Source organism: Telmatherina bonti, assembly GCF_933228915.1.
Source record: "Telmatherina bonti genome assembly, chromosome: 20".
NCBI lineage: Eukaryota > Metazoa > Chordata > Actinopteri > Atheriniformes > Telmatherinidae > Telmatherina > Telmatherina bonti.
In genome coordinates, this window is record NC_136618.1 from 17,103,422 (window position 1) to 17,126,010 (window position 22,589).

At 40.4% G+C, this 22,589-nt stretch overlaps 2 protein-coding genes across 2 annotated transcripts; both read left to right on the forward strand.

Moving 5' to 3' along the window:
- Positions 1-1,216: 1,216 nt before the first annotated feature.
- Positions 1,217-12,221, forward strand: tmprss7 (transmembrane serine protease 7; the record flags this gene model as incomplete). Its single annotated transcript, XM_079260144.1, has 17 exons — positions 1,217-1,415; positions 1,559-1,689; positions 1,775-1,842; positions 3,332-3,525; positions 3,606-3,641; positions 3,717-3,945; positions 4,261-4,385; positions 4,594-4,706; positions 4,789-4,895; positions 4,984-5,120; positions 5,226-5,333; positions 5,487-5,594; positions 5,667-5,783; positions 9,583-9,778; positions 9,979-10,247; positions 11,785-11,921; positions 12,060-12,221. Exons 1-17 carry the CDS (start codon positions 1,271-1,273, stop codon positions 12,219-12,221), a joined length of 2,382 nt encoding a protein of 793 aa, XP_079116270.1. The 5' UTR covers positions 1,217-1,270.
- Positions 12,222-12,895: 674 nt separating this feature from the next.
- On the forward strand, positions 12,896-22,050 carry LOC306771086 (suppressor of tumorigenicity 14 protein homolog; the record flags this gene model as incomplete). Its single annotated transcript, XM_079260143.1, has 19 exons — positions 12,896-12,976; positions 13,522-13,708; positions 13,804-13,928; positions 14,978-15,045; positions 15,148-15,341; positions 15,449-15,544; positions 16,958-17,177; positions 17,289-17,431; positions 17,558-17,655; positions 17,819-17,928; positions 18,051-18,184; positions 18,396-18,500; positions 18,879-18,989; positions 19,078-19,191; positions 19,271-19,390; positions 19,487-19,670; positions 19,744-20,015; positions 20,132-20,268; positions 21,883-22,050. The coding sequence occupies 19 exons, from the start codon at positions 12,896-12,898 to the stop codon at positions 22,048-22,050; spliced, it is 2,667 nt and encodes an 888-aa protein (XP_079116269.1).
- Between the last annotated feature and the right edge of the window lie 539 nt (positions 22,051-22,589).

Here is a 22,589-nt window from a genome sequence, read left to right on the forward strand (position 1 = left end):
TAAATATGCTGAAGACAGCATGTTTGACTGCCAATGCAGGACTTGAGTTTAACATATTTAAGGTATATGAAAGCTGAATAAGATTTTAAACTCTATCTACCTAAGTGATTGTTTAACATTATAGGATCCCATTCCTTATATTGTTAAAAACTACTCCAACAAAGGCAAAGTTGCTTATTAAAAAAAAGTCGTTATTTTTGCAGAAAATACAGGTGAAGGCAGTATAGCCCATTTCTAATAAGGCCAAATGAATATATATTTTTTCACATGGGTTAAACTAGGTTGCGGCATGATGAAGGAATGAAGGAAAAGCTCCAGTTTGCACTTTAAACACCTTTTGACTAAACTGTCCAATTACATGTGAGCCTCTGAAAACGCCATCTCCACTTAAGACGCAGATACACTAAAAGTAAAATCTGTTAATGAGACCATGTTAGCAAGACCATGTACAAATGTATTCAGACGTACCGTTTTGTTCATAACTTAATGCTCATCGGCTAGTTGTACATATTAATGTAATCAGAAGTTCTTCATTCGAACATCAGAACTTTATTATATCTGATCCTACAAGTCTGCTCACATATTAAAGCTTGTAAGTAGCACCAGTTAGCTTGTTCCTTTTATTAAAAATATGTAAGGCATATTAACTTTTTTCCCCAGTAGGAATCAATACCCCGCTAACTTGTGATGGATTAAGTGACTGTTGCACAGTATGGGATGACACTGAATGAATAATACATGCATGTTGGGTAACTCAATGAGAGCCAAGTGTTACATCTGAGAAATGGTTTTGTTTTTAGATATTCCCTGTCATGAGCTGATTGGACCAGTAAATCAGCATCATTTTCATGAGTTTACATTACTTCTGGTTGAACAATTAAATAGACAGTTAAACATTATGAGCCATGTTTTATTTTTAAAGAATGGATGAACAAGCTGCTGTGTGGTAACGCTGTTTTGACATTTCTCCTCCAAGAGAGTCAGCGTCTCCTTGCAGTCACCGTTGCTCTAAAAGATTAAACCATTGATAAGCTACAGACACTTTTATGCTCATTTCAAATTATTTCAGCACCATTTGCCACATTCTGAATAGTATTACAACATATCAAGGTGACAACTGAAAGGGCAGGAATAATGAAGCGCTTCTGGAGGGGCCTTATTGGATTTTATGTATGTGACTGTACCCCCACCCCCACCCCATCGACTGTAGATCGCAGATGTCTCGGTGGAGGTGGCCACAGTGGACCACACTCTGAAAAAGCTGCGCAGGATGTACAGGAAGACTAGACGGAAGCCCAAAGGACTCAAGAGATTGCTGGCCTATCTACTGAACATTCCGCACATCGCTGTCATCATCACTGCAGTGATGTTTGTGGTGATGTTGATCTTATGGTCATTGCTCTGGGTCTTTGTATGTAAGTGAAAGGTTTTGTAGTTTTCGGTTTTAATTAAAAAAAAATGCAATATGTCTTCAGAACATGATGCAGATTTTAGAAATACCTTATGTTAAAGATATATGACCTATTATTTGTTTATGTGTTTGCCTTGATGTCCTTAGTTCGCAGGGAAAGTTATAGTGGAGCATATTTTGCTGGAATGCTCCGTGTTGTCAATGTGGAGTTTATCCCAGAGTACCGTCAGGCGGAGTCCCATGAGTTTGTGTCCATGGCAAACAAAATACAACAAGTGGTATGTATGAGTGTAACCACACTGCTTACATAATGGTTAGTGCTGATCTGAAGGAGTAGATTCTTAATTACCTGGTGTACCGTAGGTGAGCAGTGTGTACAAGATGTCCTCAGTGGCCAGACTCTACAAGCAAGCTGTCATTTCAGACCTAAGGTACAGCTGACTTGTTAGTCATCCTCATTATAAATCATAAAGATTTCCAGCTGATATTAAAACAATGATTTACAGTTGTGAAAATGAAAGCACATGTTCTTTGAGGTTTCAAAATGAGGTAAATATAACATCAGATATAAAACATTCATATTCATCATTTATGTAGGAAAAACTAAACCAAGGTGCAGAAGCAGAACAACTAAATGCATTCCATGATTCAATACTTTAAACCTACCTTTAGCAGCAATAAAGTTGGAGTTTTCTGTATGATGTGATCAGACTTGTTATGGATTCATTCTGGTCCTTTTACCCTTTTTGCTTCAGTAAATGTGGTTTTCAGCATTTGTTTATGAATAGCTTTTTATAGGGTCCCAACTTGGCTGAGGTCTGGACTGTTGAGGATTGAAGTACCTTCATTGTGGTATTTTTTCAGTCATTCTGTTGTAGATTTGTTCCTATGATTGGGATCATTGATCTGTTACATGACTCAAATTCTGACACGTTTTGGTGGTCAGACAGATTTCTTGCAGGTTTGATGCTAACTTGGTGCACAGAGGATCTCACAATAAGGTCAATAACTCTAAGGCGTTCAGATACTGTGACTACAAAGTCCAGAAGTCTTGTTTGTTCAGATGCACTTTTGCCAATCTGAGCTGTACTACCATGTTTTTTGGGTTTTTTTTTTTCTCTTTTTCTCATTCTCTTGACAGCTTTTCCAAACAATCCAGACTTCTTTAGACTTTTTCTAATCATATTTTAATTATACTGAGACCTGTAGAGTCTGGTGTGCATCTTTATTTTATTTTATTTTATTTTATTTTATTTTATTTTATTTTATTTTATTTTATTTTATTTTATTTTATTTTATTTTATTTTATTTTATTTTATTTTGACCATTTCTCAGAGATTTACATAACTTAATCTTGTACCTTCACTTTGGGATGTTGGCATCTACTCTGACATGTTTCCACCTTTAGATAAATGTTCTTGCTGTAAGATGATTGTCTATAGATGGGAAATAGTCTACAACCCTTCCAACATTACATAATTGCCTCTCTTAGATTATTGCTGTTGTCTTTCCTCTTTGGCATTGTGTTAAAGCGAGGCCAGATTTATTCAGGCCAGGAAGCTGTCAAAATGTATTTATTTATTAGTTTTTCATTTTAGGTTGTCTTTCTCTTTTATTTCTTTGTTGTTCTTTTTTGTTTGTTTATTTTTTTCACATTTGCTGATAATCTGTTAATAAAGTGGTAGCTACCTGCAGCACAGGGATATGTAGTTTTTCATACACTGCTGCTGCATTTTGCTTTGGTTTGTGTTAAAGGAAGAAAAACGGTAGAATATTGTTTGCAGTGTTTTTCATCTACGGTATCTATCTTTTTATTATGTCTTAATAAGTGATGTCCAATGATTAAAATAGTTTGCTTTCTTTTTCAGTTGACTGAAATGATTCACTTTTTATTTACTTACTTCTGTTCTTCCCTCCAAGTAACAACAATAAGGGGGGTGTGCTGGTGCATTTCTGGATGGTGTTTATAGTTCCCCAACTAAAGAGCAAAGCAATGTGCGAGGAGTGTATTGAGGCCATTCTCAGAGACTCTGTGTACACCAGCCTGAAGAACAGATCCTCTGTGGGCTACTTGCTGGGCCTTCCAGTCGATATAGACTCCATCCTTATCAATGGTTTGTGTGTCTTCTTGGATTTCTAAGTCTGTTTATCATCCTGCACAGTTACCAAAATGGCTTGCTCTGTCCTGTTACAGGTGTTCAGCGTTCAGATTATACTTCAAGCACAGCAGGTAGGTCTGACCTCAAGTGGCTGAATAGAGTTTGTACTATCTAATATTTGAAGTTTTTCTCTCCCTTTGATGCAGACTCACAGTGTGTAGATAAGCTGTATGCCAATCTTCCCGGGACCAGCGTTCCTTTAAACGTCTTCTCATCGTGGGGTGGTGTCAATTGTCACGTAAAACTCACCTCCATCCCTGGTTCTCTGATCCGCCTGACCGTTAGCTCATTCCTTATTGAGCCCACAGACTGTGTGAATGATGCCCTCACTGTGTACGATGCTCTGCTGCCCATGAGAGGGCGCATTCTGCACAGGTGAGGCTGCAGCAATCTCACTTCTTTGTTGTCTTTTGTTTTGTTTTGTTTTTTTCAGTAAAATGGATCACCCCTTGCTATAGAGTGGAAATGCATATATAGCATATATAAGTACAAAAGACACCCATGTTATTGTATCCAAATAATTATTTGTCATTTTGCAGTTTGTTTGAACTCATTTTTTTTACCACTTTTAAGGGGTTGAGAAGATAGAAAGAAAATACCAAAAACAAATGTTATGACACTTTATGATGTTTTTTCTTTTTCAAAGAAGCTACACTGCTGCATGTGATCATGTGTGTCTGTGTACGGCAGGCTGTGTGAGTCAGTATCCAGCTCTTTCTCCATTGTCTCCACGTCCAACGTCATGTTGCTGTCCTTCAGAATGACAAATGGGAACAAGAGCTTCAAAGGGCACTTTGAGGCCATCACTGAGGAAAGTATGGCACATTTTCCTGTTTACCTCATGGGTTCCTGTAAAATTATGTAATTACATTATAAACTCAAAGCAGTGGCCCACATTTAATATTTTATAAGTCCACAATTGTATCGAAGTTATTATTTATGTGTCATTTGAATTTTTATGGCTGTGTATTTGTAATTAGCTTTGGGTTAAACCTAACCATCAAGTCTCTGTGTCTTTCTTAGTATGTATGTCTCATATTGAGACCCATTTAGAGCCCGACGTAGGCAGTCAGATTTTCAGTCCCTTCCATCCAAGCCTGCTGCCCCCAGTGTGCTCCTGTACCTGGAAGTTTAAGGTAAATAATCTAACATACTGAGAAATAAACACCTCTAGGTTATTGCTGGGCTTTACTGACAGTATATTCTGCTACTTTGCAGACGTCAAACTCAAATTTAGGAGTTGCACTTCAGTTTCAGAACTATGCACTGAAACCAAAGGATATGAAGGGCTGTGACAACGGCTGGTGGAGGGTCAATGAAGTCATGTATGTTACTACTGCTGTGAAAATGCACTGCATATCTTGAATGTGTTTTATTGGATTTTATTGTTAATGACAGTTCCCCTTCCCACAGTTTCTGCGGTATTTATGTGGGACATCACACAGTGTTTCGGATTCCTGATCAGAACCCAGTGATGGAGTTTCGCTGCAGCTCACTTAGCTCTTCTCAGCCTTTCCAGGCTTCCTACAGCAGCTACAATATCAGCCAACGTAAACACTGCATGTCAAAAGCGTGCTTCACTCTAACACCAGACATAAAGCTGTGTTTAAATCCTAAAGATAAAACTGTATTCTCTCCTGGTCTTTGTTCACCAGCGTGTCCAGAGAGCCACTTCTTGTGCACCACTGGACTGTGTGTGGAGAAGAGTCGACTCTGCGACGGCCTGGACGACTGCCAGGACGAGAGCGATGAAGTCTTCTGCTGTGAGCTGCTTTACAAGTCACACATCACTGGTTTCCTTAAAACAATAAGGAATGTTTGATTGTGAGCCTGTGAGGCTTTGTTGACACATGACATTTGAGTAAAAGTTTTACAGTAAGCTTGTATTTAATTGTGTTTGCTGCATTTCTTTACAGCAAGACCCACAATGAATTGTGGGAGCAACAGTCCTCCACACCCTCTGTTTGTTTGCAATGGAGAGAAAGACTGCAGTGATGGTGTTGATGAAAACAACTGCACCCAGGGTATGCATGTGATGTATATTTCTAAAAAAAAATTTTCTCAAGATATCTAATAATTGCTCTGTGTTTTGATAGAAACCACCTGCTCTGCAATCAGGTATCAGTGCAGGAGTGGATCCTGCATCCTGAAGAAGAATGCAAAATGTGATGATGTTCCTGACTGTCAAGACCACAGTGATGAAGTGGACTGTGGTGAGTATGCTACATGACCTGTTTCATGAGCACATTTAATGCTCAGAGTGAAAGAAAGACATTGGATGGTTTCAGCAGGCACATTTATTTAAATAAAAAGTCTGTTTTGATGTGAATCCAAAGAGGAGATGTTTGTCAAGCCTGAAATTTCTTTCTGAAAATATTTAACGTATAAAATGTATAACTTAGTCTTATGCAACAATTTGAGCATTAAACAGTTTATCTTACCCAGTAGTTAATGGCTACAAAAAAATTACCATTCTCTGCATCTCAAGATTTTCTTTTGGCCCTTTGGCAAAGAAAATTTTAAAAACCAATTTTTATTGAGCTAAATTCGTATAGTGTGTACAGTACTTTTTTTTTTTTTCTCTCTTTCACAGTTAAGATTTATATAAGATCTGGTACCAAGAGTTGGGATGGGGTGGGGGTAGTGTTATATGTTTGTATGTTTAATTGTCGTAAAAAAAATTAAAAAGAAATACTTTGATCAAACTAAAATGAGTTCATTTTTGTAAAATTCAGGGAGATTATTTACAGAGAAAAGCAAGTAAACTTAAATTGTTTTCACTCATAGTTCTGCTGGTGTAAAAATAGCAGCTAACAGTCATGACTGGAGGTAGATCAGCTGTCAGAGTTTTGATGCTCCAGAAAGTAATTAGCATTACTGGCATCATGGAATCATTGAAGTAGCAGGCTGTTTTTCCGAGAAATGTGATGCTTTCATTTATGTAAATTAAAACTATGTGACTGCCAAACTTTCCATCAAGATATGTCAATATCAGGTCAATCAAAGCTTAGTTCAGAAATTCATTTCCCTGTGTCCTTTAGCTGCCATGTCAACTATATTTTTCAATCCTCTTGCAGGAATTTCCTTCATTGTTTGTCTTACTTCCACAATGACTGTGTGGCAGTCACAACACCACCAAAAACATTTTCGTATCCAAATCCTGTGCTCCTAATGAAGCACTCGGTAATTATGCTTCCACTACACTGCGGGGCATCTGCCAGCTCCTTCATGTGGTTTCATGTGAAAGAAGTCATTTTATAATCTGCAGGGCAGTGAGATTCAAACCTGCTGACCAGGAACAAAGAGGCGAGCCCAGCCCTCCCTGTGCTGTTATTTTATCATGAAGGGGTCTCAGGTGATGCCTTTGATCTTCTGCTGATGTTGAAGACACATGCGCGTGCGTACATGCACATACACAAACACTATGTTAAAGGTCTGACTTTTAATAAGGTGGCGGGAGAGCTGCCAGCCATGGTGATGACTCAGCATGTCAGCAAAAGTAGTTAGAGTAGGTGTATAGCACGCTCATAGTGTATGCAGTATACAGGGAAGGAGCCACATTGTGACACAAACAAACACATTCAGCATCCTGTACTAATGATGGTGCCAGCCGAGACATGGGTCGGCCATAGAGTTTTTTCTTTTTAAAAAAGGAAATGATTACATTCCTCTTTCTAATAAAAACGTCTGTAAACACTGTTATGATGAGTGTGGTCACCTTAAAAAGACATGAAATAAAACATATGTATGTTAAAGATGGGGATCACCAAGCAGCTTATTTCCACCCATACTGTGATTTCCATCTTATGTTATAGTCCTACATTTATTTAATATGTACACTATTAGAATCCTATATTTACTTGTAATAAATCCACAGTGTCTTGCCTATATTGTGGTGTTCGTTGCATGTTTTTAACTTAGTTTGTTCTTTTGCAGTGATGAAAATTCATAAGATCCCCTATTTTGTCCTCTTTGGAGTTGTAGTATCTAGAATTTTGCCAGGATCCAGGTCTCTCTTTGATTACTTGTAAAACCTGTTGGGAACTTCTGTTGTATATTTTGGCCTAGCACTTACCATTTATTAAGGAGTTATATGCATATATAATTAATATGGCCCTGTCTCGCAATGATAAAGAATCCTTCACAGATAATCCAGATCGCTCCAAAAACTTAATGGAGTGTAGGTTAGACCAATAGCCATGTCAGAAAATAATCATGAACGTCTGTCCAGAAGTTGCTAACAAACAGTCAAATAAACACAAACCAGCAAAAACATTACGTCCCAAGTTCAAAAAGATCCATAGAAAGATAATTAAATTAAATTGAATGAAATGAAAAAAAAATACTTGATTATTATGTTTTTTATTATAAAGTTGATTATTATTATTATTATGTTGTACGACAAATAAGTTGGTTGTTTTGGGGTGCAGTTTATAGCACTTGATGTGATTTTAGTGGGCTCAGTGGCTTTTCATCCATGCGGTTCTGGTTTACTGTCTGGTGATGGTTGGTAGGCTGAATCGTTGTGCCTGATCACAATGGATTGCATGGATGACTGCGTTTGGAAAGGCTGCTGATGCTGGGACTGGAGTCTGTTTCAGCTTGATTTGTGTCCTCCCTAAGTCAGAAATATCATCCTTTCTTTTCACTCCAATCACTCATTTCTTTCAAAACAGAATAAGTCTGGTCTGGTAAGCGTTAGGGGCCTTCCCCTTGTCAAAATCTTGCAGGACTGTGGAGCCCAAGAGCAGACAGTCTAAAACTGTGCAGTCAAGAAGTTTTATTCAGAAACAGGGGAAGTTCACTGACAGACTGAATGGCAGGCAGAAAGACAGAAAGGTGATTCAGCTGATTTTTTTCACAGTTATATATGCAGACATGACTCGTGACAGGGATGTGACTGTGGTTGGATCCAGAATGTGCTCCTTGGCATGAACAGGTTTACTGCAGATACAATATTTACATTAGACCTCACAATGCGAGCAAGACACAGTGTTTGCAAATGTACTAAATCAGATATATCACATGTTGTACGTTCAACAATCTGGCACTGACTGAATAAGGAACTGAAGAAGATGTACTGCTTGATGATGAGTTGCTGCTGTGATGTAGGAACCTGTCAGAGCCCACGAACACGGGAGAGACACATGGGGGGAAAAGAGAAGGAACAGAAGGGCAGACAACAGAGTCCAGAGACTCGTGACAGTTGCAGGGTATATTTGCCCAGTTTTTTATGCTGTACCTTACTTTAAAATCACCTGGCAGCCTTGCTATTAGCATGTTTAAAAGAAAGCAGATCGTGGAGCTTTAGCATCACCAGTGCTAAGTAATTTGGATATTGAGGTCATTTTTAAGCACTTTATTATTTCCTGATCTAATGTGAAAGTTTTGATTGACTAATTTAAGGTATAAATAAATACACATTTCCTTTACACATTCACTGAAAACTAAATATGAAACGGCTTCCCACATTAGCTCCAAGCTAGTCTAGTGTTACAATATAGCTGCGACATAGCTTCAGGTTAACATTGTGTTAATAGCCTTTGTACTTGCATGGAATCAAAAGTACAGCCAAAGGTCAATATGTTTAAGAATGACAAACTGGGACATGGTTACTCATTCCAGTCCTACAAGAGCCGCAATCCAGCAGGTTTTTAATACACCTGAATCAAATTAAATGGATCTAACTTCCGATCAAGTTCTGCATGTTGAGTCATTCAGTTGAGTCAGATGTTGCAGCAGGAAGACATTGAAAGGTACTGGATTGCGTCTCTCACTCCATACCGGTATATCGACACTGGTGTTCGATGCTTACCTGGAAAGTTGTTTCTCTTCTCCTCCTCCAGTGACCTGTCAGTCACCTGTGGTGGCACTTGGGGTGTGTAGTCAGCTTTCAGAGGTGGCCCGTACCACTTCTCCAGTTCAACCCCTGTAACATGCACTTAAACAAACTGTTTAAAAAAGAGAAGAAAAATGAATATAAATCTAAATCCATCTCGTTGTCGTCCTCAGCCTGTGGTCATCCCTTCCCGCCAAAGAAGATAGACTCCTCTACAGGTCTTGACCGTATTGTGGGCGGAGTGAACTCTGTGGAAGGGGAGTGGCCTTGGCAGGTTAGCCTTCATTTTGCTGGTAGCATGTACTGTGGCGCTTCTGTCCTTTCCTCTGATTGGCTCATCTCAGCTGCCCACTGCTTCAGCAAAGAAAGGTAAGCTGTCTTTACTAATGATCAAGTTTGTTGTCATTTATTAATTATAGATTTAATTCTTTACTCTGACCTAAAATATATTGTGTTCTGTAGCTTTCATGATGTTATATCTTCTATAAATAATATACACTAATAAGCCACTACAGGCTTTAATGCTCCTTTAGAATCCCTGATCCTCCTTTCTGTCTTTCTGACTGCAGACTCTCTGACCCACGTTACTGGAGTGCTCATATTGGCATGCTGACACAAGGCAGTGCCAAATACGTGGCAGAGATCCAGAGGATTGTAGTGCATGAATACTACAATGCAAACACGTTTGATTATGACATTGCTCTGCTGCAGCTGAAGAAGGCCTGGCCATCCTCCCTCAGCCCGCTGGTCCAGCCTGTGTGCCTACCGCCCTCCTCCCACACCGTCACTGACAGCCACCGCTGCTTCGTCACAGGGTGGGGATACAGATCTGAGGATGGTAAATAATATGGTGAAGAGAATTAAGTGACTTTCCTGTTTAAGAAAACAAAATATTGATAGTAAATAGTGTAATATGTGCAGGGACGGATTAAAAGTGCACAGGCCCCTGGGCCCAGAGTGTCCCACGGGCCCCCCTTCCCCAGCGCAACGTTGTGAAAATTGTGAATGATACAGTGTGAAACAACATTTCTAACATCTCTCAGCCAGTGGTACCAATAGCAATACACTATACACTGTGGTGTAACTATCTGGCTTTTATGTACATTTTGTTTTATGTCCAAACTTTGGTGTATGGCCTATGTGGGCCCCACTAGTCTCCAAATGAGCCCGTGCCCATAATGTCCATTGGATAATTCGGCCTTGAATATGTGACTAAGATCTTTACCTATTTTTCTAAACTTATTCGTTAATTACTACTTATAGCTGACTGCAGATTTCCATCCTTTACTGGCAGTATTTACATCTAAAGCTAAATAAAGATTTACACCTTTTTATTCTGAACTATATTTTTAGAGGTTCAAGTCTCAAATGGAATTTAACCAATTAACAACTATGATAAAATGCACAGTTTTAACACTTGGCAGACTTTTCTACAGACAGTGACAACCTGAGTTCACAGTCAGTCACAGGAGAACACATGACTCTGGGATGTTTTACAAGGTCGAAACTGCCTCTCAGTCAGGTTGACATGATCCAGCAGAATATTGAACTTCACCTGCATGCACTGCAGGGTTGTTTCTGAAGGTAATAGTAGAGGTCTTTTTTTTTTTTTATTATAAAGAATCAGTTTTGCAACTTTTGTCTAAATTTGAGGACACAGTATAGCCATCACTTCAGAATTCATCCACCTATTTCTATTTTCTGTCACATCATTAATAAACACAAGTGACCCTGTTCTATTAGAAGTTTATAATACTTACGTGCCCATATCACTAAACCATCCTCAAATGTTATACAGAGGATTGTGTTTGCTTGACCCACAGTATCGATATTTTGTTTAATTGGCCACACGTGGTGTTTGGGCCACACTTTGGAATGATTTCCAGGCGTTTTGCCTGCTTAATTCATTATGAAATAATTAATAATTGCCACACCAGACCAGGAAAGGACTGAACTGGATTTGATAAGAGATTAGGTTAAAGTGAAAGGGTGTGTGATGGACATGTCTCTGTGATTGTTTAGTCAGCTGGGAAGACACTCACAGGACAAATGTTTCTATGGAAACAGTTTTTTTAAACAGCCGTGATGTTATGTAATATGCAACATTTAATTTACAGCATTAATAGACAATTATGATTAACTAAAGAGAAGAAAGTTTTTAAAGCAAATTGTATAGAATGCAATTTCCTGATATTTATAATTTCTTCATCTGTCATCTCTTTCATGAGCTGTTTCCCTTATTTTCTTTAGCTGTTCTTTTCTTTAGTACAATCTGTTCTTATCATCCTCACTTCTCTGCTTCTTTTAATCCACGTTTATCAGACACAATGTTATGTCAGCTGCAAGGCCTAACAGCACGCCATCCCCCTCTTTAGATAAGGTGTTGCCCTCCATGCTGCAGAAAGCAGAAGTGTCCATGATGAGCCAGACAGAGTGTAAGAAGCGCTACGGCCCCATCTCTCCACGGATGTTGTGTGCCGGGGTCCTGTCAGGAGAGCGGGACGCCTGTAGGGTGAGTTTTCAGACTGCATCACTTATTGTCACCTGCATTTAGTCTTTGTCATAGTCAGCTGGTGTTTGTTTATTTATTTATTTATTTTAGAAAATTCTTCTTTCTACATGTTTTTCTTTTTCTTTTCTTTTATTTCAGGGGGATTCAGGAGGTCCTCTGTCCTGTCAGGCTCCAGGGGGGCATCGCTGGTTTCTGATTGGAATTGTCAGCTGGGGGTCTGGCTGTGGCAGACCAAACCTACCTGGGGTTTACACCAGGGTCAACAAGTTCACCTCTTGGATCTACAGCCATATCAGCTGACGTATAAAATTCATGTATTCTGCTTCTTCCAAATAAAGTCATAATGTACATTTAATGTGGACAGTGTGTGTTTGTGTTTTTTTTTTAATAGATGTGAAATTGAATTGATCATGATAACAAACTATTATTGGTGTTTGACTCTGTTTTGACAAGTTTGAATCTGCTGGTGTCCCTGTTGCGTTTCCACTTCAAAGACCATCATTCCCAGTTCTACTGCAGTCTCCCAATGAAGACGTTTGACACCGGATTTATAGCAGGAGACTGTTCTGCAGCCCCGTGGAGCTTCTTATTGTCATATCTTACACACGATGCGCTCAAATACTCTTTTATCCATCCGATCTTGAGCCGAGCATACAGCAGCGAGGCCGTTTGCCCACAATATCTGTCGCAGGGATGCTTGTGTGGATTGTATCCTTTCATAGTGGTCTCTTTGTCCCCCGCATTGCATTGTGGGGCTCCGTGTGACACCTGCCGCCCAGTTCAGGTAAAAGGGAGGCGGTGAATGCCCACCGCATCCGAGGCCACTCAGCTCGAATTACTGCATTTTTTTCCCCTCCCTCTCTTTTCTTTTTTTATTCAGAGGAAGCGACAGCGGGGATTTCCTCTCTCTCCATCGTTTCTATGCCTGAGGTATTGTTGCATATCGCCTCTCCGGAGCTAAACGGGACCGTGCTATGTGGACTCTCCCCAAAAGCAAAACTTGTGAAGTGTACTGCGTCTCCGCGCACGGACACTCAGGCTGCTCAGCTCCAAAGGTAAGCCGTCGCTGTGCATCTTTCATTGCCCATAAAAAACGGTGCCAAAAAAATAGTCCTCTTCACAAGGGCTGGTTCTTCAATATAGTCAGTTTTATGGCAAATGATCCCTGTTTAATCAGATTTTGTTGTGTTTTGGAACAAAATTCCATACTCTTTAGAACCCATCAAACTAACTAAACCAGATTTAATCAAAATTCCTGTTGAGGGATGTGGGGATCCCTTTCTCATGGATGTCCATGACAGGTTGACTGAGTGCTGACACTGCTGAGCCAGGCCGTGGGAAAGCAGACCCCTCCAGCCAAGCTTTGTCTGCTTCCCCGGAGACTCCTGCCAGCCTTCAAATGTTTTAGGAGATCGTTTGAGTTAAAAGGGCTCATCACTGCCATCACTAAATCAGCCCCTGTTCAATTCTAAAAATCTATCTTATTGATTTTTGCATTGAGGATGCTTTTCATTTACTGCTCATCTGTCCTGACAGCTATAAGCAACCTAAGAGCAGACGTTAAAAGCTGATATTTGAGTCATGTTCTTGTGTCTGAAAGGGAGATGGGGAGTTGAAGGAGCCCACCCAGTCATTGACCCCCCCTACGCAGACAGAAGACCTGGCAAAGAAGAGTGCAGAGGGGGTGCAAGCTCCATCTTTTTGCTCCTGGAGGAGATGGATGTTAGGTCTCCTTCCTTTCTTTCCCTTCACAGCTGCCATTGCACTGACTCTCCACTACTTAACATGTGAGCAAAGCTACTCTGCATCTTTTCCCTTTGAAATGTATTTATTTTGAGTCACACTGTTCACCTATCTCAAATCTCTGCTTCCCCCTCCTCAGCTCCGCCTTGCTCAGTGTTCTTCCTCGGAGGCAGCATGGAGTTCCCAAACCTGAGCTTCTCCTCAGAGCTGACTGACTCCACCTCCCCCCAGTTCCGCCTGCAGGCTCAGGCTTTGAACCATTATGTAAGTGGAACGAAGGGGCTTGTCTGTCACTGCCTCCGCTCTGAGTGACACATTAGAGAGCTGCTTGACCTTCCTGCTCCTGGCTGAAGCTGATCTTGCTGTTCTAACTTTGATATGCTTCACCACAGCACGCTACCGACGTTTTTATGAGGCGCTATCAAAACACTCCTGCCCTCTCTCTCTCTCTCTCCTCATCAGTCCTTGCACTCTTAGTCGAGTGGGTCTCTCCTTATCTAGTCCATCCTCCCCTGTCTGTCTGTTTCTTTCTTCACCACTTTCCTCTCTTCTGCCTCTCTCTGTGTCTCTCTGACGGTGTTAAATGTAAAGCTGAAACAAGAGCTGTACACAGTGTGTGTGCAAGTTCCCGAGACCCCCAGGGACAGGGTCCTTTCAGGACTGAGGACAAGCCTGCTATTTGTGAGCCTAGCTAGACTTGGGCAGCAAGAGTGAGAGGAAGAGCAGGCCCTCAATAAAAACATTGTCTGTGTAGCTTTCACACAATCAGCCACTATGTGTGCTGTACACTACAGAGAGTAGGCAAACCTGTGTTTGATGCCGGGGTTAAGAGGGAGAGGCAGGGCAGTAGGGCAAGCTGGGATGACAGAAGGACAAAGATAAAACGAGGGGAAGCAGGGGTGAATTTTTGGACCAAAAGGTCATGCACATTGGTGTAGATTATTCTAGATGATAGATGGGAATTCCCCAAACTGTGCAGTGACCTAGTTTAATTCTCCTCGAACCAGCTGACACTGTGAGTCTGGCGGCTTGCTAATTGGTCATAGTATCTTAGTGAGTATCTGTTTATTAAACTCAAGGCCAGGAGCCCATACCACCCAGGGTCTTACCTCTACACGACCAACAGGTAGAAACACAATGGCTCTCTGTGTCAACATGCACACATAGAGAGCCTGATACACACACACACATACAAGAACAATGCTTTAGTTGAACTCCGGCTCAACCAGGTGTGATCATACTTCATGTTGCTTAAATGGACAAAGTAACCTCACATGTTTTTTTTTTTTTGCCTGTTCCACTCTTAAAAACAGTTCTTAGAGCTCTACGAGTCCACCCCCTGGAGCTCCTACCACCTGCACTCAGGAATTACCGCCTTCAGGTAGACTGTGGCACATCAAAACCCTTTTTTTTTTTTTTACAATAAAGTGTACATACATGTCCTGTCACGAACAGTAACATTATAAATCCATTTGTGTGACAGTGAAGGAGCAGAAGGACTCAATGTCTTCTATTGGAGTAAATTCACCGCGCCTCATGATGTTGCCATGGAAATCCAGAGGTCCACCCCTGAGAGGTTGCAGCGTAGGCTCCCAGGCAGCAACAAGGTGCAGCGTGACAGCCGCAATGAGCAGCGCTACTACATGGAGCCAGATGATGACATGTTCTCTCTGCTAGGTAGAAGCTCTTGCTGCTGCTGCTTGAATACACACAATTCTTTTTTATATTATTTTGACACATTTGAGTGTTTCAACATCTTCCATGTGTTTTTTTTTTCTTTTCAGGTTTGGATCCTGATGACTTTGACTCAGATGAAAAATCAGACAAAATGAAAAATCCAAATAGTATCCAGGGAGGGAAATGGCAACTTGGATTCCAAGGTGAGGCGATTTTTCAAGGGGTTAAATTTTGCACTGTGACCTTGGAGAGCCCTAAAGGAATTATGTAAATCGAAGACATCCCTTCATATCCCTTTGTACTGTACTGATTACTGAAACACGATATTCTTTATCACGAATAAAACAGCCCTTCATCATTTGCAGTCCACCGCAGATGCTGTTGCTAGGATACCCACCAGGTCAAACAAACATTCTCATGTCACTCCCTGTGCGTTGCTCCCTACACTGGCCTCTGGTCACCTACAGGATTTAGTTCAAAACACTCATCACACACTGGGCTCTACATGTACAAGCAACCGTGAATCACTCACATCTCATTCACATTCCCATCACTTCACACGCACTCAGATCTAATAACCAGAACCTGGCGTCTGTCCACCCCATCCACCTGAAGACCTGCGGGGACAGAGCTTAAACTTCCACTGCCCCCATATTTTAGAATGCTCTTCTCACTAGTATTAGATCTGCTGATAATGTAGACAGTCTCAGTTTTAGACACATGTGTTAAGAGTTGCCAATGGTTAAACTGGTGTTGGTGAAGTATTCTTTCATAGATAGATAAAATTGTACCTGTTTTAAAGGTACAGTGTGTAGGAATTACTGACATCTAGTGGTAAAGATGGGCATAAAAACTACCTCAGCTGCCAATCACGGTAGTGAATCCTTCCAGATATATACAGTACATATCCAGATAAATATATATTGTCTTCTGTCAGAGTTGAGGTGGCTTCAGGTGCAGCGATGACTGAACTTTAAGTAATATTTCAAAATTGTGCACGTTTACGGTCTTCTTCTTATGTGTATTTTTTCAACTTTACTTATCCCAAATGGTGTTGTAGTTCCTATCAGATTACGTTGGTAATGCAGTTTTAAAGCTCAGAGGGTTCTCACGTCTCACACAAAGTTGTTTGTCCATTCTGGGACACCATAGTAAAAACTGTGATGCAAATATCCAATCCACTTTATTTATAAAGCACATTTTAAAAACAGAAAGCCTCCAAAGTGCTGCAAAGAGTCAAATATCACAAAATAAAGAAATATGGCAGCAAGATTTGATGGCTCATACTAGGAGTATAAAACTTATTTAAGGTTATTTTTGTCAATTTAATTCAGATAGTAGTAAAAACACAGTTCTTATTTATATATTAATTTATTTCTGTAACTGACCTTTGTTTTGTTAGATGTTGCATCTTCCATTTATTATGATTTTTATTGGATTTTTATTGTGATTGTAATTTTATCTGCAGAAAGTGCTAAACAAATAAGCATCTGATCTCTCATATGTGAGATTTCAATCAACCACTTTATCTTGGTTTTTTTTCATTAACTTGCTACCCACCAGTATATGATGTTTGATTTTATTAACACAATAATCCCATCGAATTCTCTGTTCAGCTATGTCCTTTGACCTCTATGCCAAATATGGGAACAACCGCACTCTGAGCCTTGTGAGCCCCAAGAAGCCATACTACCAGTGGCGTCTTCGTGTGCCTTCGGGTCATGTGGTTCGACTGGTCATCCTCACTCTCCAGGGGGCCGCACCTGGAAGCTGCGCCGCCCACAAGCTGTCTGCCTATGACTTTCTTCTTCCTTTGCAGAATAAGATAATTGCCAGGTAAAGACTAAATGTGGACAGGATTTTTCGCTTTGTGGAAATATCAGAACAAAAGCAGAAGCTTTTTCTCTAAAATGCTTGCTAAACATTCGGTGTATGGGTCTTTTTCAGGTGGTGTGGGTTGCCTGTTTCGGGTTCATCCCCAGTCATGAAGCTGACATCCTCTGGCAATGTGATGTTGGTCACTTTTTCTTTCAGCAGACAGAGAGATGGAGCCGTTTTCAAAGCTTACTTCCAGGCTATCCCAAAAGCAAGTGAGGGCCTGTTTGTGTCAGAGTTTCAGTGCTGCAATTGCTTTTATTTGATGAGCATTTGTGTTACAGAAATTGTTGTTTTTGTGTATTCTGAGCTCTTATTTGTCTCACCATCTCCCCCTGCAGGTTGTGGAGGATCAATTACTTCCTGGAATGGCTCCATTTCTTCCCCATATTACCCTTCTTACTATCCTCCAAATATAGACTGCATTTGGACATTACGAGTGAGCTATACAGGAGTTTTTAATAGGAAGACTTTGAGTGTGTGTATGCTAGACATAGTGCTATAGGAAGGTAGGAAGAGAGTAGAGTATCTATTTATTATGCAACCTGACATCACTCCAGTATCTGAACTTTTTCTTTAATCATCTGTGGTTATTTTATCAGGTGCCGTTACCAGGATATCTGATCTCTATCACGATCGTGACGATGGACATTCAGGATTCCCACTCATCTGACGGATGTGAGAAAGACTGGCTGGACATTGGTGGGATGAAGTGAGTTGTGAAGTTGAAACATCGAGATAACATCAAAGCATGTTTTGTCTCATGATTGTTTAAAATGCTTCATGTTCTGTATGAGCACTGAAATCCTTACTTTTGTGATGCTTTATATCTAGACTCTGTAATCCAGTGTCAGACAGCAGCAAAAAGCGGGTGTTCTCCTCTCCTCTTTCCATCCACTTCCATTCTGATGAATCTCTCACACATAAAGGCTTCTACTTGCTGTACCGAGCCTTCTCTCCAGAGAGCAGTAAGTCAATTATGGTGCTCTAAGGATATTATTTTATATTGCTTGTGTTTTAAAAGCAAAACAAATCTCTTTGACAAGTGAAACAGACTAATGACAGTTTTTGCCTTACCTTTGAATTTAATTTATATGTAGAAATGGTCATTTTTTGTTATCAATAAACAATTTTAAAGCAAAAAAGTGCCTTTTTAACGTGCTTTGCTGTCTTTTCAAGCTTGCCCTCGCCAGTTCCGCTGTGGAGATGGCCGCTGTATCCCTCTGAGGAAAGTCTGTGATGGAGAAAAGGATTGCTCAGATGGACGGGATGAGGCTAAATGTTGTAAGTTTTACTGCACAAGGACTATACAACATTATGGCCAATGCCCTCTTGTGGGTTTTACATTTAATTTCAGGTTTATATCTGCTTATCTTGACTAGATGGAGCTATGTTATTACTTACAGCTTATAGAAGAAGTGATGCATCACATTAGTAGCTATCCCAATGTTTCAGTTTTCTTTCCATCCACATGCTGGCAGTATTTAAAAATAAGCAGAAAGTCTTGAATAAATTAGATTTTTTTTTGTTAAAACATTTAGTATGTTTGGAATTTAGAATTATTGCAACAATTTTCTTTAAATATTACACTGTGTCAGAAACCTTGTAGGAAAAAGTGTTGTCAAAGCATTCAAGTGGACTAAAATCTATGTGAATGCTCAGCATCCTGCAGGCCGGGGGAAGTGCTGTGTGGAAACGGCCAGTGCAAACCTCAAAGCAGCCAGTGTGTCGGTCAGAGCATCTGTGCAGACAGCAGTGAGGAGGGCATGTGTGGTAAGCAGATTGTACCGTGGTCTAACACATACAAGTACATGTGTTAGCTTTAAACAAGCTTTATGTGCTGCTTTGTGGTTGTTTTTAGGAGGTAAATGTTACCATGTTTGTCCCAACAAGTTGTGTTTGCCTAAGTCATCAGTGTGTGACGGTATTATTGACTGCAAAGACCGCAGTGATGAACTCAACTGCACCAGAGCATGTGAGGATTTACTATTATAATTAAGACAAACATGTTTTATGACAATACTCTGATGATTAAGTATTTCCCCTTTCTTTAGATGTGAAAGGTTGTTCCCCATCTTCCTACAAATGTGCTAATGGAAAGTGTGTGAGGAAGGTCAACCCTGAGTGTGATGGAGTTAAAGACTGCTTTGATGGCTCTGATGAACTGCGTTGTGGTAAACACTCATCTACCAAATCGTTTAACATCTGTGCCTGACAAAAGTAGTGTCACCTTTTAGATTGTCATTTTGGTTTCTTCTTCTCTTTCCCAGGCTGTGGCACCAGGCCCAGAAAGCGAGCTAAGATAGTGGGCGGGTCTGATGCAGTGGCAGGGTCGTGGCCCTGGCAGGTCAGCCTCCAGATGGAACGTTATGGGCACGTCTGTGGAGCAACGTTGGTCTCCAATCGCTGGCTCATCTCTGCAGCTCACTGCTTCCAAGACTCAGATGCTATCAAGTCAGAAAAACATAGCAAACGTCTCCTGGATAATTCCTGTGCATTCGTGTAGTCATGCTCAGTATGTCTGCAGATACTCGGATGCTCGTGCGTGGCGGGCTTACATGGGGATGCGAGTGATGACCAGGGGAAACCAAGGAGCGGCCAACAGACCCATCCGCCGTATCCTCCTCCATCCGCAGTATGACCAGTTCACGTCTGACTACGACATCGCACTTCTTGAACTCAGTGCACCTGTTTTTTTCAACGACTTGGTACAACCCGTGTGTGTTCCTGCATCCTCGCACACATTCACCACCGGGACTAACTGTTATGTCACAGGCTGGGGGGTTCTTATGGAGGATGGTAAGTGGTGCACAACAACAGGCTAACAGAGAGAAGGAGTATTTTACTGAAGTTATTGCTTATTGTGTATATCTGCGACCCTCAAATTTGTTTATTTCCGTCTTTGTCCTTTGCAGGAGAATTGGCTTCGCGCTTACAAGAGGCTTCAGTGAAGATCATAAACAGGAACACCTGTAATAAGCTGTATGATGATGCTGTTACTCCCAGAATGCTGTGTGCTGGGAACCTGCAGGGAGGAGTGGATGCCTGCCAAGTAAGTGTCACCCAAAATCATTTTATTATGCATATAGTAGGATGGTGTTTGAGAAATCTTTGGAAATTTGTGTATACTTTATATCGACAAAATAAAAATGATTATCAAGAATTTCTGTCTAAACCACAACAGAGTATGACTTACTTGAAAGCTGTGACCACTAGTTGCTTTCCATGGATTGTGTGTAAAGACCATGTTTCCTAATCCAGGTCCCAAAGGGTGCATTCACATCAGGATATTCTGCTAGACTCGGTACAATTGGTGACTCGGTTTAGTTTGGGAGTGCAACATTCTTGCAGACCATGTTTCCATTCATGCTGCTCTACTCAAACGAATCAGACCTTTTAAATAACATAATCCACTCCCCACAAACCATTTCTACTGCCCCACACACACTTATGTTTTGGTTGTGTTTACCCACAATGCACTTTGCTTTTTAGTCCACTTCAGACCAAGTCTGCTTCTTTTATCCAAATCAGAGTTTGTTGGACCATTCAAACCCCAAACAAAGCAGACTTTCTGAGCAAACAGACTAGGATTTGAATAAAAAAAATCAGGTGTGTGTGTACTCTAGAGACCCTCTGCAGTGTATCTTTTACAGTTTGAAAACCCATTTACACTAAGTTCAGTTTCTTAGTCAGTCATATATCAATGTGTCATTAGGCAAGTTCAGAAAGTGGAGTTTTAAAGCTGGAAAGTCACCCAGTGGATCTTTAAGGTCCAGTAATAAATTACATATGACATGGTTTATCATCTAAGCAAGCATGTTCCTGATGAATTTATTTTCAAAATTGCCGGTTTTAGGTCTTGTTTAATTTGCCATGACACTAGTTTAGTAAAGCCAAAGTATTTACTTGCTTTCTTATTATTTGAAGGTGTGTGTAAACACTCCTGTTATAATGTCCTGGCTTTAATGCTATTTCATAAATAGTGTGAAATGAAATTTTCATATTATATTGTATTTACGATCTATAATGTTGTTTTTTTTGGTTTTTTTTTCAAAACATGGTGAGATAAAGTCCAAGACTAATATCACATAGTTTTCAACTAGTACAATAAAATCCCACTTAAAGGTCATTGGATAAGTTCTACTGCAAGGGTGTCAAACTCCAGTCCTCAAGGACCGGTATCTTGCAGGTCTTTGTTGTTTCCCTCTACCAATACACCTGATTCAAATCAAATTAATCCAGCAGCTTCTTGTCAACCTGTATCTTAATTTTGGTCAGGTGTGTTGGAGCGTGGAGACAACAAAAAACGGCCCTTGAGGACAGGAGTTTGACACCTTTGTTCTATTGTTAGCCTGACTAAGTAACAGAACTTGTTCTGGTCGCTGTCAGCTAATTAAAACAATCACTGCTACAAGAATATGTGTTTTATGTTCATTTGGTACACAGGGTATACATCAAAATAAATCTGACAAGATAGTAAATGTCAATAGTAGCAGAAACCATTGAGGTGACTTCTGATGTTAGCAGCGGTGTGTTCAGATGAAGTGGTGTGAACAGATGACTGTTTAACTGCGTTTCTTTCTTTGTCTTTGTTTTAAATGATTACGCTCCGACAGCCGAATGCTTCCTTGTTATGATCTAAAAGTTAATGTTTTGTCCCCCTCAGGGTGACTCAGGAGGTCCATTAGTGTGTCTGGAGAGAGGCAGACGGTGGTTCTTGGCAGGGATTGTGAGCTGGGGCGAGGGCTGCGCAAGACAGAACCGTCCTGGCGTCTACACACAGGTGGTCAAGTTCACTGACTGGATCCAGCAGCAGACGAGAGGGCAGGTGTGACTAAATATCACACTCACATGAACAAAATGACACAGGACGACATTTTCAATCTTGAAAGTTTGTCCTTTGAATGTTGTCATGACTGCTCAATGACACATTCAGTCAGTTTACCGGAACGTGTCCAACGCAGCAGACCAGAGGGTGTGTCATCCCAGCTGCGAACCTTTCAGCATCCTCACAATCAACAAAGCAACAAAGTTCGCATTCATGACAAAAAAAACTTTTCAAATGTTGTCAGATTTTGGGTTATTGCATCTAAATGTTTGCATTTGAATGTAATGCGAGAACATAACTACACACAAAAGCCAGATAAATCATCTTAACGTTTGGCTTTGCAGGATACATGACTGCAGACTGAACAGTGGGTCATCATTTACCGGCATTAGAAAAATATGTTGGAAAGAAGATTAAAATGTATGTAGCATTTATCTTCTTGTCTTATTATCACAAAAACCACCAATACACATTTAATTCTGGTTTATTAAAAAAAAAAAAAAAAATTAAATGACATCTTTATTTCTATAATCTCAATGTCTTTG